The sequence below is a fragment of the Amblyraja radiata genome, chromosome 6 (assembly GCF_010909765.2).
Source record: "Amblyraja radiata isolate CabotCenter1 chromosome 6, sAmbRad1.1.pri, whole genome shotgun sequence".
Classification (NCBI taxonomy): Eukaryota; Metazoa; Chordata; class Chondrichthyes; order Rajiformes; family Rajidae; genus Amblyraja; species Amblyraja radiata.
The window spans coordinates 24004274-24022914 of NC_045961.1; the positions used below are offsets into that span (position 1 = coordinate 24004274).

Here is an 18641-nt window from a genome sequence, read left to right on the forward strand (position 1 = left end):
TTGGAACCCTTGTATACTGTGCAGTATAAACAAATCTGATGTTATGCAGCACCATTCATTGAAAAACAAGTGTAATCTCCCACAAACTTGTAACTGATCCTTACATGACATGATCTGAAAAGAACCAGATCCACCTACTTCCATGGTTGTCGGTAGAAACTTCTGCCCCCGAGTTCTGGAGGGGAAGAATGTTGGCGTGCGCCAATTGCGTATATGGCTGGCAAGGGCCGGCTTACCGCTTGTAATGGTGCTGCCGCCGAAGTGGAATTTTGCTAGTCGGCTGGGCTTTTATGAGGCCGACCGTTTTCACCTCGTCGTCCAATTCTCTGACCCGTTTTGATAGGTCATCACCGAACAGTAGATTCGGCGGTTGCACATTGCTCGATTTGCACAGTGCCACGAACTTGGGGTTCAGAGTAGGACGGATAGCACTCTTTCTGAGACAGTTTATTTCAAAATGTGCATTGCGCATTAGGGCCAGAGCATCCTGCTGCATCTCAGACAGGGGCCCCCCATCGACCGACCTAGCGAAAGCTGTAATGCATGAAGCGAGCAGCTTTAGTATCTTCTGGAGCCTCACTTCCTGGGCTCTGATACCTACACCCATGTGACCCCAGATAGCGTGGTTCACAGCCGGCACTTTGATCGAAGCACAATTGGCGGGTGTCTCGTATTTTTTGGAAGTTTCTTCCATTGTGAGGTCTTGCAGTTGGTGTGAGGCCATGTAATTTATAGTCATGGCCAGGTCCTCATCCAGCGGTTCCCCAGTTCCGGTTGGTATAGCAAATTCAGATGCCATGCTTGGCACCCTTGGTTCGCGGCCTTCTTGCCTTGAGGTATGCTCACCGGCTATACCTCCGACCTCAGAGTCAGAACAAAACTGACCCGTATGCAAGAGCGGAACTCACTATCAAAACAGGGAAGGGACGGGGGACACAATTTTTTGGCGGCCACGCGCGCATGCGCACACTCACGAGGCTTCGGAGGCTCAATCCAGCGCTAAAAACGGAGTTTTTTAAATCGAGATTACAAAAACCTGGGGGGGATGTCCCCCACCTCTCAAAACATAGGGGGGGGGGGAACACGTGTCCCCTCTGGCCCCCCCCGGGTTTTCTGCCCCTGCCCGTATGCTCTCCTCCTTCGAGAGGGAGACATTATGCAGCCCTTCAACAGGTGCCGCTGCCACGAGCCCTCGAGGAGACCCGCGGGTATAAAGCTCCTCTTGCTGGAGCATATCGTGATGGAGTATCCTCTCCATCAGGAGCTCCATCCTAGACAGACGTCCGAAGACGCTATCCATTGTGGGAGGGGAACCCTCCTGGCCCGAATCATCCGAGTCAACGGGCCTTACCGACTTCTAAGTGGCTTTACGTCCCACCGGAGTAGCCACGGTGCTTTCAATCGGCACCAAGTCGGAAGCCACTGGCTGTGTCGCCAGTGACTCTGAAGGCGAGATGGACGGCCGTCCGCTACCCGCACTCCCATGGTCTTCTATAGCTGCTCTCCCAGCAGCCCGCCTTGACCTTCCCTTAGTCATTTTCTCCATGGTCCAACTTGCTCCGGCAACAAGACTTACCGACCGCAGAAAACAACCTCAACTAAGTTTTTAAAACTTACCTGAGGGTTTTTAAAACTTACCGCTGGTGGAGCTACACGCCTGCCAGCCTGTCTTTGCGTCATGCGTCAGACGTAATGCGGACTGGCGGGGCTTCTTCACGGAATCACTCTCGTGACTCCGAAGTTAAATCCAGAATATCATGCAAACATATCCTGTTACATCATAAGAGATGATCCCAAATCAGAATGAACTAATAGATAAAAACAGAAGACTAAATGCAATGTCATGTTTTGTATTCCGAGTCAATGGTTACTTTTACAACTCTCCTTTTTCATACAGCAAATTAGCGCTTCTTTTCTTGAATACTGCGATATTTGCAAGGGAGCAGCAGAAATAACATTTTGAGGCTGACACATCCTTGATCAAATTCTTCCCAAGAGACACATGCTTGCTAATTATTTCTTAACAACATGGGTTTTAAAACCTAATTGAAATGCTTTTGGTGCAAGAAAATACTGAGATTGTTTTTAAAGCATGAAATACTTTTCCTCAAACTTATGGCACTGTAGGACTCTAAGATAGAATTATGTTCTTGCTATTTGCTTACACTAAAGGGGCAACATACCTTCAGCTGTACATGGTATATTCCAAATGAGCTTCCATTATAATGGACTACATTGCATACATTAGATTGAAATTCTGCTCTCTGGTCTTAAGACTATTTCTTCAAAAGAAGGAAAGTTAAATAAAAAAAACCAGCTTTTATACTTGGACATAATCAAATCTACTTCGATAGTAAATTCAGATGCTTTAAATTACCTGAACAATGTTACTGTGTGGTTAAATGTTTAATTAAAATAAAATCAGATAAATCTCTGCACATTCACTTATCAGCTGTATCATATAGCCATTTGCTGTCAGCAATAGGAGTGCCCTAAATTAAATGAAATTAATTTAATGAGCTGATAATGTATCAGGACTTTGTTTAAAAAAAATATTTATACAATTTTTAGAATGTCTGAAGCTATGTGTAAAGCTATTCAATATACTTCAATGCAAATGTTGCTACATGACAGTAATGTAGAGACAACCGACCAAGCCTAAACTTTTGTTTTCCATATATACACACAGATATTCACATTTAAAACATTAGATTATGCAGTATATAGAGTCTTGTTTTTGTATTCTGTTGATTCCCTATCAATATTTTTCCAGTCGAATGACACCTCTCCACTTCTCAGCAGATTTTCTGATAGGTTTTTGAAGTTGTACTGTGAATAATTGAAGTTTTTTATTCAATATAATTATGACTTCCTTTGGAGAAACCCGTTTGGTTCTACATTGCTAGTTATCATAGAAACATAGAAAATAGGTGCAGGAGTAGGCCATTCGGCCCTTCGAGCCTGCACCGCCATTCAATATGATCATGGCTGATCATCCAACTCAGTATCCTGTACCTGCCTTCTCTCCATACCCCCTGATCCCTTTAGCCACAAGGGCCACATCCAACTCCCTCTTAAATAAAGCCAATGAACTGGCCTCAACTACTTTCTGTGGCACAGAATTCCACAGATTCACCACTCTCTGTGGCAATTTTTTTTTTCCTCATCTCGGTCCTAAAAAACTGCCCCTTATCCTTAAACTGTGACCCCCTGTTCTGGACTTCCCCAACATCGGGAACAATTTTCCTGCATCTAGCCTGTCCAACCACTTAAGAATTTTGTAAGTTTCTATAAGATCCCCCCTCAATCTTCTAAATTATAGCGAGTACAAGCCGAGTCTATCCAGTCTTTCTTCATATGGAAGTCCTGCCATCCCAGGAATCAGTCTGGTGAACCTTCTCTGTACCCCCTCTATGGCAAGAATGTATTTCCTCGGATTAGAAGACCAAAACTGTACTCAATACTCCAGGTGTGGTCTCACCAAGGCCCTGTACAACTGTAGTAGAACCTCCCTGCTCATATACTCAAATCCTTTTGCTATGAATGCTAACATACCATTCGCTTTCTTCACTGCCTGCTGCACCTGCATGCCTACTTTCAATGACTGGTGTACCATGACACCCAGGTCTTCTTCTTCTTCTTCTATGTGGTGTTTTTTGGCGGTTGGCAAACAACTTTTTTGGTGCATTACCGCCACCAACTGGTATGGAGTGTGGATCAAACAACACCATTACATATACTAATAACCTATATCCTTCCGAACAAATTGGTTACCCTAAGAAAATGCAACAGGATTTGATAGCACTTATATGAACTTCCTTGCAAAATATCTACCAAATCAAATTGTATTCTTTCTTTTCTGAACTGCTCACTCATCCGTTCTCTCTCCTCCTCATACCTCTCACAATGTACAATGACATGCTCTATTGTCTCTTCTTGCCCACAGTATTCACATCTACCTGTATTATGCTTGCCTATTATAAAAAGTGTACTGTTCAGACCAGTGTGTCCAAATCTAATTCTTGAGATTACTGTCTCCTCTTTTCTGTTTTTTCCTGCACATCTCATTTCTCCCACTTTCCTCTGGACTCTGTAGAACCACCGTCCTTTCCGCTCTTCATCCCATTGCTTTTGCCATCTTTCCTTCAGTCTTTGCTTAATAATGTCTTTGATTTCAGTTTTACCTATGTTAATACTTAAATCAATTTTACTTCTTTTTGCTACCTCTTTTGCTACCTTATCTGCCATTTCGTTTCCTCTAATGCCAATGTGTGCTGGTACCCATAAAAATATGACTGTAAGCCCCATCATTTGAATTCTGAATAGTGTTTGTTGTATTTCAATCAAAATGTCTGGTCTACTGTCTGAATGGCTGTGCTGTAAACTCTTTATTGCTAAACCTGAATCTGAGCAAATAACTGTCCTTAAAGGCCTAGTATCCTCGACCCACTGTACCGCTAACAATATTGCAATCATTTCACCTGTGTATACTGAGACCTCATTATTGATCCTCTTCCCTACTTTGATGTGAAATTCTGGTACAATAAATGCTACTCCTACTTTATCTACTGAATCTTTTGATGCATCTGTATAAATTTGGACAAAACTGTAGTATCTGTCAATGTATTCCTGTATGATGACTGAATTATACCTATGTTGTTTATCCTTGTTTTCCTGTTCTAATGTTGTAAAGTCTACTGTTGCATCTGGAAGTATCCAAGGTGGAATTGAAGGTAATGGAACTGTTGGAACCACATTTAATTGTGCTATGCCGATTTGTACTGCTCTCTGGGTCACTGTCCATCCAAAACTTTTTGTTTCCCTTCTCTCCTTTTCCCAGCATGGTTTGACAGTAACTTGTGCTGGGTGTTCTTGACTGTGGCCCTGTAGGTTAATCCAGTAATTTAATGAAAGCTGTATCCTTCTCATCTCTAGAGGCATCTCCCCCATTTCAACCTGTAATGCTGCTGTTGGAGTTGTTTTTATTGCACCTGTACATATTCTCAATGCCTGATATTGAATGTTGTCTATTTTCTTAAGAGAAGTACTTGATGCGGACCCATACACCACACAACCATAATCTAACACAGATCTAATTAACCCATTGTATATAGCCTTCAAAGCTGTTCTATCTGCCCCCCAATCACATCCAACTAAACATCTCATTACATTAAGTATGACACCCAGGTCTCGTTGCATCTCCCCTTTTCCTAATCGGCCACCATTCAGATAATATCAATCAGTACCATGCTGATTGATTTTTGGAGAAGGATCTAATCATTATTCAGTGTTTAATGCTCTGTTAAACAATGTACACAAAATGCTATTATACTCTTTTGGAATTGTATTACACTTCTTGTTAGTAAGCATATTCTCATGTGTGTATTTAATCAAGATTAGCAATGCTGCCACTGGGAAAATAACACTTTGAAGTTAAGACATCTGAGTTAGAAATGGCAATGCCAACTTTGCTACTTGGAGAACTTAAATTCAAGTATATAAAAAAAGGTATAAACGAGAATTAAAAAACTATTATTATAATTAACTATTAATGCAAAAGGCTATTATTACAAATCCATTCTTTTAGACAAGTAAATCTGTTATCCTTACCTGCTCAGTCTATGATTATCGATTGATTGCTTGACATGAGCTTCCAGTCTAGTAAACATGCCTATCATAAGATCATAAGACATAGGAGCAGAATTAGGCCACTCAACACACCGTGTCTGCTCCAACATTCAATCGTGACTGATTTATTTTTCCCTCGCAACCCCATTCTCCTGCTTTCTCCTGTATCCTTTGACACCCTTACTAATCAATAACTATTTAAACGCCACTATAAGAATATAAAATTACTTGGCCTTCACTGCCGCCTGTGACTGTGCCATCTGGTCATAGTCCCTCTCACTGTTGGAAATGTCAAAGGTCTGTTGATTGTCACGTGTACCAATTAAGGTACAGTGAAACTGGATTTACCAAAGGTCCTCTCCACATTGACTCTTTCTAGGCCTTTCATTATTTGATAGGTTTTAATAAGATACCCTCTCATCCTTCTAAACTCCAACAAGGCAACAACCTCTCTCTCAATGTAAGCAAGGCAAAGCAGATTGCGATTGACTTCAGCAAGTGAGGCTGTGCACACACCCATGTATACATTGGCACTGAGGTAGAGACAGTTGAAAGTTTCAAATCATAGGAATAAATAGCACCAGCAATTTGTCCTGGACCAGCCACATGTAAGCTATGGTCAAGAAAGCACACCTACACCTCTATTTCCTTAAAAGGCTTAGGAAGTTCGGAAGTCCCCAACAACTCTCACCAACCTCTACGGATGCGTCCTGGAAAGCATTTTATCAGGATGCATCACAGCCTGGTATAGGAACAGCTCCATCCAAGACCACAAGAAATTGCAGAGAGTTGTGGACGTAGCCTGGACTATCATAGAAACCAGATTCACCCATTGACTCCATCTAGACTTCACACTCTTGGCAAGGCCGCCGGCATAATCAAGGACCAGTCTCACTCTGGTCGCTCCCTCTTCTCCTCTCTCCCACCTAGCAAGAGGTACAGAAGTTTTAAAACACACAACTCCAGATTCAGACAGTTTTTTCCCAGCTGTTATTAAGCAACTGAACGGTTCTCTCATGAACCAGGGTGCGGTTCTGACCCTCCATCTACCTCATTAGAGACCATTGAACTGTCTTTAATTGGACTTCACTGCACTTTATCTTGCACTAAACATTATACTCTGTATCTGTACACTGAGGATGGCTTGATTACAATCGTGTATAGTCTTTCTGCTGACTGGATAACATGGAACAAAAAGCTTTTCAGTATACCTCTTGCACTAAATGTTGTACCCTTTATATATGCACTGTGGACAGCTTGATTATAATCATGCATAATCTTCTTTTCAATGGGATAGCACTCAAACAAAAGCTTTTCACTGTAGATTGGTACACAGGGCATTAAAAATCTAAACTAAATGTGGTCCGACTAGCGCATTATTAAGCCTCAGCATTCCATCCATGGTTTTATATTCTGGTCCTCCCAAAATGAATGCTAATATTTCATTTGCCTTTACTACCAAATCTACCTGCAAATTTAGCTTTCGCGAATCTTGCACCAGCATTCTCAAGTCTCCACTTGCACCTCCGATTTCTGAATCCTCCCCTCATTTAGAAAATATTCTATACTTTTATTCCTGCTATCAAACTGCATGACTGTACACTTTACTACGCTGTATTATATTTGCCACTTATTTACCCACTCTCCCAACCTGTCCAAGTCCTTCTGCAGACTTCCTGCTTCCTCAATACTACTTACCCCTCCACCCATCTTCATATCATCTGCAAATTTGGCCACAAAGCCATCAATTTCATCATCCAGATCATTAACACATAATGTGAAAAGTAGCTAACCCAACACCGACCTCTGTGGAACACTACTAGTCACCAGCCGGCAACCAGAAAAGGCCCCCTTTATTCCCATTCTTTGCCTTCTGACAATCAACCAATCTTCTAACCTTGCCTCAAATACAACATGCCCCTATCTTGCTTAACAGTCTTTTGTGTGGCACCTTATCAAAGACCTGAAAAAACAAGTAAATAACATCCACTGATTCTCCTTTATCTATTCAGCTTGTTTCTTTCTCAAAGAATTTCAATAGATTTGTCAGGTACGATCTCCCCTTAACAAAACCATGTTGACTTTGCCCTGTTTTATCATGTGTTTCCAAATACCCTGAAACCTCATCCTTAATAATGGACTCTAAAATCTTAACAACCACTGAAGTCAGCCTATTCATAATTCCCTTTCTTTTGCTTCGTTCCCTTCTTAAGCTGTGGAGTTACATTTGCAATGTTCTAGTCATCTGGAATCATTCCTGACTCCAATGATTCTTGAAAGATCACTACTAATGCCTCCATTGCCCATCAGTGATGAAGTCTTCAAAATCAGGGATCTATAAGAGTTCTGAGTTTCAAAAGTGCATAGGTTTCAATTGTTAGGATGGAGAAATTTACAGAAATAGAGAGGCAAAATCTGAGGGAATTTATTTTAAAAAACGGAGAAATTTAAAACAGTGAGCCTCAATGTACATGTGAATATACTACCAAAGTAGCACAACAAAAAAAGGATAATACAATACAATACAATACCATTTATTGTCATTTGAGCCTCAGTGAGGCTCAAACGAAATTCCGTTTCCACAGCCATACAAACAAAGACAATTTCCTACAGACATAAGAAGTCGTCAATACTTCATCATTCAGTAGTCATTGTTGATCGTATCCTTCAAAAGCACTATCTTGCCTGATGTCCATATAGTCCCTCCTGGTCCTGAAGCCTATTGATTTTAGCCTTACATTTTGAGCAAAAGAGTGAAACGTCATTCGGATTTGTTAAGACTCCAAAGACGTACAGGTTTGTAGATTATTTGGCTTGGTGTAAATGTGAGGTTATCCACTTTGGTAGCATCAAAACAGGAAGGCAGATTATTATCTAAATGGTGTCAAGTTGGGAAAAGAGGAAGTACAACGGGATCTGGGGGTCCTTGTTCATCAGTCAATGAAAGTAAGCAAGTACACAAAAAAGCTGGAGAAACTCAGCAGGTGCAGCAGCATCTATGGAGCGAAGGAAATAGGCAACGTTTCAGGCCGAAACCCTTCTTCAGACAAAAGTAAGCATACAGGTACAGCATGCAGTGAAGAAAGCGAATGGCATGTTGGCCTTCATAACACGAGGAGTTGAGTATAGGAGCAAAGAGGTCCTTCTGCAGTTGCATAAGGCCCTAGTGAGACCACACCTGGAGTATTGTGTGCAGTTTTAGTCCCCTAATTTGATGAAGGACATTCTTGCTATTGAGGGAGTGCAGCGTAGGTTTACAAGGTTAATTCCCAGGATGGCGGGACTGTCATATGCTGAGAGAATGGAGCGGCTGGGCTTGTATACTCTGGAATTTAGAAAGATGAGTGGGAATCTTATTGAAACATAAAAGATTATTAAGGGTTTGGACACGCTTGAGGCAGGAAACATGTTCCCGATGTTGGGGGAGGCCAGAACCAGGGGCCACAGTTTAAGAATAAGGGGTAAGCCATTTAGAACAGAGACGCAAAAACACTTCTTCACACAGAGAGTTGTGAGTCTGTGGAATTCTCTGCCTCAGAGGGCGGTGGAGGCCGGTTCTCTGGATACTTTCAAGAGAGAGCTAGATAGGGCTCTTAAAGATAGCGAAGTCAGGGGATATGGGGAGAAGGCAGGAACGGGGTACTGATTAGGGATGATCAGTCATGATCACATTGAATGGCGGTGTTGTCTCAAAGGGCCGATTATCCTCCTCCTGCACCTATTGTCTATTGTAAAAATTGTCCCTAGTGGGTGTAGGATAATGTTAATGTGCGGGGATCTCTGGTCGGCACGGAACCGGTGGGCCGAAGGGCCTGTTTCCACTCTGTATCTCCAAACTAAACTAAACTAAGTGTTAAAATGCAGTAAAGGCTACACTTACAAAACCAAAGTTGCCTCCTAAACCAAAGAGACTGATTTTCACATAACAACTATCACCAGATGAAAACAGAGTGAATGAATCATTGGCCAGTCTGATGCATGCAGCCCCAGGCACAGTACAGCTCCCAATAGTTTTACGTTACCAAGCTGCTTTTGGAGCTGTTCAGTGAATGGAGGGAGTGGGAATTCCAACTGCGTAAAGTCCAACTATTCTAAAAGAAGTGGAGATACACAATGCCTTTACCTCCTCAGGAGACTGAGGAAATTTAGCATGTCTCCAATGACCCTTGCAAACTTCAACAAATGCAGCATAAAAAGCATAGTCGGAATGCATCACAGCATGGCTTGTGAACAGATCTGACAAGACCACAAGAAATGGCAGAAAGCTGTGGATGCTGTTCATTCACTACATCACACGAACCAGACATCCCACCATTGACTCCATTTACATTTCACACTACCTCGGAAAGGTTTAAGGTTCAAAAAAGTAGCGAACATAGCCAAAGACTTGTCCCCACCCTGGTTATTCTTTCTCCTCTCCGTTCCTTTTGGGCTGAAGGTACAGAGGCTGGAAAGCATGCACCACCAGACTCAGGAACAGCTTCTCACCCTCCATTATCAGGCTTCTGAATGATCCATCCATAAACCTGTCTTCATCGACAGGTTGGCGGTGAAGAGAGTCAACAATTTTATATTCCTGGGCATACATGTCTCTGAAGATATGTCCTGGGTACAGCACATTGCAATCATAAACACAGCCCATCATCCCCTCTATTTCCTGAGAAGATCGAGGAGATTCGGTATGTCAACAAATATTCTTGAAATTCTACAGTTGTATGATAGAGAGCATATTGATTGGTTGCATCACGAATTCAGCAACTCGAATGCCCAGGAACAAAGAAATTTCAAAAAGTTCCACGGTATTGACCTCCCCACCATCGAAGAGATCTACACGGGATGCTCACTCAAAAAGGCGGCTGGTATCCAAGGACCCACACCACCCTGGCCACACACTCATTTTACTCTTGCCGTCGGATAGAAGGCATAGTAGTTTGAAAACTGTAAGGTCCAGGTTCAGGAACAGCTTCTTCCCCACAACCATCGGGTATTAAACACGACAAACTCCAACTAAACTCCGAACCACAAACTGCCTTGGTTGCACTAGGGACTACAGGCTTTGTTTTGTTTTGCACAATATTGGGTCTTTTATTTATTGTACTACATTTTTTAGTTTGTTTATTATATTATCTCATAGCTATCAAACTTGTTTTGCTGCTGCATGTACAAATGTAATTGTTCCCTTTCGATACATTCAAACAGTATGGCAATAAAACACTCTTGACTCATAAGCTAAGGTACTGTCTGTCAAACTCACTTCTAACCCATTGCAGACATTGGACTTTCTCTATGGACAGATGCACTATGATGTTGAAAATTATATTCTGCACCTGCACTCTGTATCTTCTCAGGTAGATAAAAGTGCTGGAGAAACTCAGTGGGTGCAGCAGCATCTATGAAGCGAAGGAAATAGGCAACGTTTCGGGCCGAAACCCTTCTTCAGACTTCGCTCCATAGATGCTGCTGCACCCGCTGAGTTTCTCCAGCACTTTTGTCTACCTTCAATTTTCCAGCATCTGCAGTTTCTTCATAAAAACTCTGTATCTTCTCCTTTGCTTGACCTATTGTACTTGAGTTTGGCTTGATTGTATTTAAGTATAGTATTATCTGATTTAATTTGAAAGCACACAAAACAAAGTTTTTCGCTATACCTCGGTACATGTGACAATAATAAACCTAAACCTAAGATAGGGCTGGCGTGGAGAAATGTTATTGGAAGGAGAATCTTTGACATGGGCCACAAAGGATCAGGCACCATCAGTCTTTGTGGAACATTCATATTTTTTACTGCACAAAAAAATGATTTATTTAAAAAATGGCCTGCTTACAACATCAACTGTAACAAGTCAAACTAAAATATGGCATACCTTATCTCATACCTCTAAATCTACTGATGTCCAAGGACTCAATTCTGAATGCAGTTGTTAAGCTGCTAACTGATGAATGCTTAGGTCGTACATCTGTTTGTTACCAACATGGTCAAGATCTTGACATAAGTAACAATATAGTAGTACGGGTGTTGTATTGTATATTTTCACTGTGCTTCTGCACATTCTCATTCAGTGGAGAGGGGTGTAGGGGAGGGGGCGGGGGGGTGTGGGGTGGGTGAGGGGGGTGTGGCCTGTGTCGTCACACACACACAAACCGCCCCCCACACACACAGGGGGGGAAGGGGGATTGAGAGGGGGTTTGAGGGGGGGAGCGGCTGGAGAGGGGGGGGAAGGGGGGGAGGTGGAGGGGGAGAGGAGGTGAAGGGGGGGCAGAGGGGGAGGGGAGAGAGAGGAGGACGGGGAGAGAGGAGGGAGAGAAAGGGGGGAGAGAAAGGGGGGAGAGAAAGGGGGGAGAGAAAGGAGGGGGGGTGGAGAGGGATGGGATGGGGAGGGAGGGGGGAGGGAGAATAGAGTGGGGAGAGGAAGGGGAGAGAGGAGGGGGAGAGAGGAGGGGGGGTAGAGATTGGAGGGGAGAGGGGGGGTGGTTGGGTGGAGGAGGGAGGGGCAGAGGGGGGAGTGGGAGGGAGAGAGAGGAGAAGGTAGAGACGGGGGTAGAGGGAGGGAGGGAGGGAGGGAGACAGAGTAGAGGGGAGAGAGGAGGGTAAAGAGGAGAAGGGAGGAGAGGGGACTGGGCAGAAGAGGAGGGTGTAGAGGAGGAGGGGGGGAGAGGTGGATGGGGGGGAGAGGAGGAGGGGATCCGGGCGAGCGAGCGGGTTGCGAAAAGTGGAGAGAGCTCGGGGAGAGAGAGAGAGAGAGCTCTATTACAGGGCCCGACACTAGTACAAAGCTCTCGGTAGTTCTCGGGATAGCCGAGCCGAGGCTAGTGTGCGTCGACCTCAGAAGCGCTCTGAAGCTCTCGGAAGCGCCTTCGGAAGCCGTCGGGATCTGCAGAACAGAGCCCACTTGCTCGTTCTTTCTGCGTTTTTTGACAAACTGGGGGGGGGGGGGGGGGGTTAACGTAACTCGCAGCACGTGCAAAAACACTGCCCAGCACGCTGCGTTTTGAAAACTCTGCGTAGCTGGCTGCGAGGAGCAGAGCCATTGTGATGTCACCCAGCTCGTTAGCTTTAAAGAAGATCTCAGATTTGTGAACAATTTAAAGAAATAATGAATCAAATTTTCAGCTGAGGTGATTTTTGAGATCATGAGGAAAATCTCTACCGGAATATGTAAAAATTTCACCGTTAGCGCGTCGGGTTTTCGAGGAGATGTGAATCACAGACAAACACATAAGTAAACACACAAATCCACACACAAATACATCCACATCCAAGATCAGAGTTTTATATCGATATAGTATATAGATAATCCTCTGCGCTGAGGTCGCGTATTTGGCTACAATGAAAAAAGATCATGAGATTTTACTTAAAAATCTCTGGCCCAAATAAATTTGGTGAATGCATTATTAATCAATGAGAAAACAGCAAGGTTAAAATGGAACAGATGAGACACATTCACATAATTCAGTCTAGTTTCAGAAGATAACTAATCTTTTCTTATTGCCAACACTATTAATACATAATCAACTTAGACCCATTTATTAGATTTATTCCAGTGAAACTAGCTGTAGCTCCTCTTTCCTGTTCCCTGTCAAAATTAATTAAAGCAAATAATTATTTGCAGTTCTTAATAAATGAAGTCAATTACATTTTAATTGATGTTTGATGTTGTGTTGCCTTGTATAAAATTACAAGCTCATGATCATATCACATTTAATATTTCCCCCAAATTAAGTGTGACTACTTTATTACAGTATTTAATAAATAATAATTAGCCAAGTTAAACTACAGATAACATTGCATTTCACACCCACCCAACTTATAATTGCACTGTGACAAAGGTAGCCAGGTGTGATCATAGAAAGTCACTTTCAAGAATAATTAACTGTTTCCACAAAATAAGTTTCAATCTTTCTTTCTGATTTTCCTCTGACTTCTGTCTATTCAGTCTCTTAGCAATTACCTTTGCAGTCAAAGGATAAATTATATGTTTAAATATGACCCAATAAATTGCTCATGTCATATAACTTATTTGAAAAATTGATTAACAGAAATTAATTATTAATTTTCCTGTTTTTATGGTTGTTACTTAATTCCTGCAAAACCTTACCATCAGCAAAATGTATATTCTTGTAATAGACGTACCGTATATTTTACAATATATTTTCACTTACAACAATATTTAAATTTTGTGGCGTTGCAAAGATCTCTGATATTAAAAAGTTATCACTATTTCTTGGCCTTCCTCCAAAAATTATTATATACTGATAGCAGGCAGAGGCAGGCTGGGACTCTATTCAATTTAGCAGGCTGGGACTCTATTCCTTGGACCACATGAGGATGAGTGGTGATCTTGTAGAGGTGTATAAAATCATGAGAGAAATAGATCTCTTGCCCACAGTGGGGGAAATCGAGAACTAGAGGACATAGGTTTAAGGTAAAGGGGCAAAGATTTAATAGTAATCTGAGGAGTATTTTTTTCACACAAATGGTGGTGGGTGTGTGGAACGAGCTGTCAGAGGAGGTAGAGACATGGACTATCGCAACGTTTAAGAAAAAATTTAGACAGGTACAAGGATGGGATAGGTTTAGAGGAATATGGGCCAAATGCAGGTGGATGGGACCAGTGTAGATAGGACATGTTGGTCGGTGTAGGCAAATTGTGCCGAAGGGCCTGTTTCCATGCTCCTGACAGAATGCTCACACCATTCAGCTCAGAAGACAATGTGTGCATGTGTAATTATGCTCTTTTGACTGGTTAGGCGTTTCTATAGTGCAGGAAAAACACAGACATTCCAGACATCCTTTTAGCTACAAAGAATTATGTAACTACTGGAAGTCATTAACAACCTCCCTTCCATATTTGAGGAGCTTGTCTATCATTTATGGTGTACACTCTTTGCAAACTAAGCAGTAACAATGATCTATATTTTACTTATAGATCATATTCAGACCATTTTGAATAATTGGTATTTTGTCAAATCTATTTTCAAAATTGTTCTAGAGTAATCCTTCACTTATTTAAACTCTTACATTGAAGGAAAACCTCAGATTTAATATGAAACATTAAGATGGTTTAATATGAAACAGTTCCTTTACCAATGCATTTCAACAGGTTAAATGTATATGCAACTTAACAAAATATCACTTAATGAGCTATGTACTGTAGCTGTCAGGAAGGATATGGACATCTTTGTCACAAACTTATCATGCATGTCCTCTGCAGGAGGAAAAGTCTCCAAATCCTTTTCAAGCTGTTGAAGCTGTTTCTCCATCTGCTTAAGGCTCTTGTCCAAGTTTTCTGCACATACTATAAAAGGAAGACAATAGCTATATTAAATTTTTAACCAACAGCATGACAGGAAGACAGTCATCTTTTATCACAAAGATAAATTTAATTAAACTTTTTTAAATATTGTTTATGTGCAATGACTTGCTAACAGATTGTGAAAAACCCTGCTGTGCTGCAGTGATATAATTTAACCCCAGCTAACTCAAAGTCCCATTTCCTTTCAACAATTGAATGCATTGGTTTGCAACTCACGTAATGATGCACTGAACATTTCCAACATGTTAAAACTACAGGATCATCAGGAACAAGTTGCAGCCATAATATATAAACTATAAAATTATTATAACACATAAATGTAATATTGCACAAGGCATTTACACATGTCATATGTGCTTCTATTCTATTTTTAAACATTTTAATTTGGGTTATTTGAGGTTTTTACCATCCTAGGTCACTTTAAATTGGAAAGGTTGAAACTACTTTTTCAACAAAATAAAAAATAAACTTAGTGCCCTCAAATTGAGAACATGAACAAAAGGACTAAATTATGAAGTATAACATGCACTAGGATGAGGTCAAATCTTAAGAGCAATTGAGGAAACTCATTGGGGGTTATCAGAGATAGGCGGCATTGATTAAATACTGTGTTCGTTCCAGAATTATCCCCAAATGGTGCATAAATACAAAATAAGTTGCATGCTTATAATCTAAGGAAAGTTATTTATAAGAGAAAATTATTTGTGATGAATGTTACAAATTAATAACATGTCTTTCATACACATAATCTACCGCACAGTAGACACTTGAATAGAATGCATACTTTTCAGAATCCGAAGCAGGAGTTCAACAATAAAATTGTGATGATTGAACTTCCATTTTCAAAAGGAGGCTACACATTGCCACCTCCAGGTAATCTATATTACTAAAACTCTGTTCTTGTCCGGTTTTGGCTTTCTGTGCTGCGGTTTCCGAGAGTACGCCGCCACCTACGGCTGACATTTTTGGCCACCTCGCTCAGAGCCCCCCTCCGCCGCATGTGTGCCGAGGATTTTTCCCGTCGATGAAAATTGACAGAGATATTAATGTTTTTACAACATTCCCCATTCTCTCTGCTGCCCCTGCTGGAGGGACGGGGAGGGACTATAAAACCAGGAAGTGGTGTGCCTCAATCAGTCTCTGCAAGTGGTGTGCCTCAATCAGTCTCTGCAAGTGGTGTGCCTCAATCAGAGCTTTGAATGACACTGACAAATGTCTACAGAACTGTGAGTACCGTTAATTTGGTTTGAAAATGAAAATATGGTTAGAGGTAAAAAAGCACTGCCTGCAAATGGTTGTTTGGGTTTGGGTTGAAGTAAAAAGGCACTCTCTCTCCCCCTCTCCTCCTCCCCCCCTCCTCCCCCCCTCTCCTCCCTCCCTCCTCCCCCCCTCTCCTCTCCCCCCTCCTCCCTCTTTTTCTCCCCCTGCTCCCCTCCATCCCCTCCCCCACCGTCCCTCCCCTAAACCCCCCTCCCCTCCACACACCCCTACCCCCTCCCTGCTCCCCACCTCTCCCCCGCCCCTCATCTCACCCCCCTCTCTCTCTCCCTCATTAGCGTGAGTGCGGGAGGGGGGGGGTAGTTAGCGTGTGTGATGCTGCATGCCGCCTCCCCCCCCACAACCGCACGTTGGGGGAACAGACCCAACGGGTCTGCACTTGGTCTAGTATTAACTGTTTCTCTGCAACATCAATGATACAAATAACACAGAAATACCACACAGTTAAAAAAAATTTAAAACACAGAATGTAAATCAACAACAATTATTTCAGGAGACAAGAAATGGTAATTACTTTGGCCTTGAAATACAGCCATAAACCGATCCGCTTTAGATAAAAGGTTTTTAATTACCGATTGAAATACACTTGAGAATAATTTGAAAAGTTGAAACACCTTTTAGCTTTTGCCTGTGGTTACTTACACATCCATGACATAAATTTTTTAGCAGCAAGAATTGGACTAGGGATTAATATAGATGCAGGAAAGTTTTCTTTTTGCAGAGAATACACAGTGCCCACCATAATGTTTGGGACTAAAGACCCATCATTTATTTATTTGCCTCTGTACTCCACAATTTGTGATTTGTAATAGAAAATATTACATGTGCTTAAAGTGCCCATTGTCAGATTTTATTAAAGGCTAATTTTATACATTTTGGTTTCAGCATGTAGAAATTACAGCTGTGTTTATGCATATTCCCCTTCCCATTTCAGGGCACCATAATGTTTGAGACACATGGCTTCACAGGCGGTTGTAATTGCACGGGTGTGTTTATATGCCTCCTTAAGATAGCTCTCAGCACCTAGTCTTTCCTCCAGTCTTTCCATCACCTTTGGAAACTTTTATTGCTGTATATCAACATGAGGACCAAAGTTGTGCCAATGAAAGTCAAAGAAGCCATTATGAGACAGAGAAACAAGAATTTGGCTGTTAGAGACATCAGCCAAACCTTAGGCTTACCAAAATCAACTGTTTGGAACATCAAGAAGAAAGGGAGCACTGGTGAGCTTACTAATCTCAAAGGGACTGGCAGGGCAAGGAAGATCTCCACAACTGATGACAGAAGAATTCTCTCTATAATAAAGAAAAATCCGCAAACACCTGTCCAACAGATAAGAAACACTCTACATGAGTCAGGTGTGGATTCGTCAATGACCACCGTCGGTGCGTCCCTGTCGGCTTCGGAAGCCGACAATCCCCTGCTAGGAAGCGGCCATTCCAGGTGGCCCAGCCACTGTGAGGACTCTCCCGACGCCGGGGCAACTCCACCCGGCCAGAACGGCCTGGAACATCGGGCCTCCGTAGAGGCAATAGCGGTGGCCTCAAATAGGCCTGACTTCTGGGAGAACTGGGGTTGGGGACTGGACTTTGTGCCTTCTCCCACAGTGGTAACCATTGTGGGGGGATGATTTTTCTGTGTGTAGTTACTATGTTAGTCTGTGTCCAAGATGGCTGTCGGAAGAGAGAGTGGACGCTGGCGTGCTTTAGCTGCCGCTGCTCTCTCTTCACATTGTGTTTTTTGATTTTTTTTGATTTTGTGTCTTTGGAGCGATTTCTATCTTTAATTTGTATATTGATGATGTCCTTATTATTTATTTTTCTCCGACTATATGTTTTTTTCTCTTCTGTTATTCTTTGTAAGGTGTCCTTGAGATTTGAAAGGCGCCCGAAAATAAAATTTATTATTATTATTATTATTACCACTGTCCGCAGAAAACTTCATGATCAGAAATAGACGCTACATTGCACGATGCAAACCACTGGTTAGCCACAAAAATAGGATGGTCATGTTACAGTTTGCCAAGAAGTACTTAAAAGAGCAACCACAGTTCTGGAAAAAGGTCTTGTGGACAGATAAGACGAAGATCAACATATCAGAGTGACAGCAAGAGCAAAGTATGGAGGAGAGAAGGAACTGCCCAAGATCCAAAGCATACCACCTCATTTGTGAAACACGGTGGTGGGGGTGTTATGGCCTGGGCATGTATGGCTGCTGAAGGTACTGGCTCACATATCTTCATTGATGATACAACTGCTGATGGTTGCAGCATAATGAATTCTGAAGTGTATAGACACATCCTATCTGCTCAAGTTCAAAAAATGCCTCAAAACTCATTAGGCGGTTCATTCTACAGCAAGACAATGATCCCAAACATGCTGCTAAAGCAACAAAGGAGCTTTCCAAAGCTAAAAAATTGTT

General features: G+C 42.1%; 1 protein-coding gene and 1 long non-coding RNA gene across 3 annotated transcripts in view; one reads left to right on the plus strand and one right to left on the minus strand.

The window, feature by feature from the left end:
- LOC116974145 overlaps positions 1–15069 on the plus strand; it is a 31586-nt gene extending 16517 nt beyond the window's left edge. The window contains exon 4 of the long non-coding RNA XR_004412292.1: positions 15058–15069. This is a non-coding gene — a long non-coding RNA (uncharacterized LOC116974145). The remainder of the gene's footprint in view (positions 1–15057) is intronic.
- diaph3 (diaphanous related formin 3) overlaps positions 1–18641 on the minus strand; it is a 474403-nt gene that overhangs the window by 135329 nt on the left and 320433 nt on the right. For both annotated transcript variants that reach the window (XM_033022314.1, XM_033022313.1), the window contains one exon: positions 14800–14924. In XM_033022314.1, the coding sequence (XP_032878205.1) occupies positions 14800–14924 (125 nt within the window). The remainder of the gene's footprint in view (positions 1–14799; positions 14925–18641) is intronic.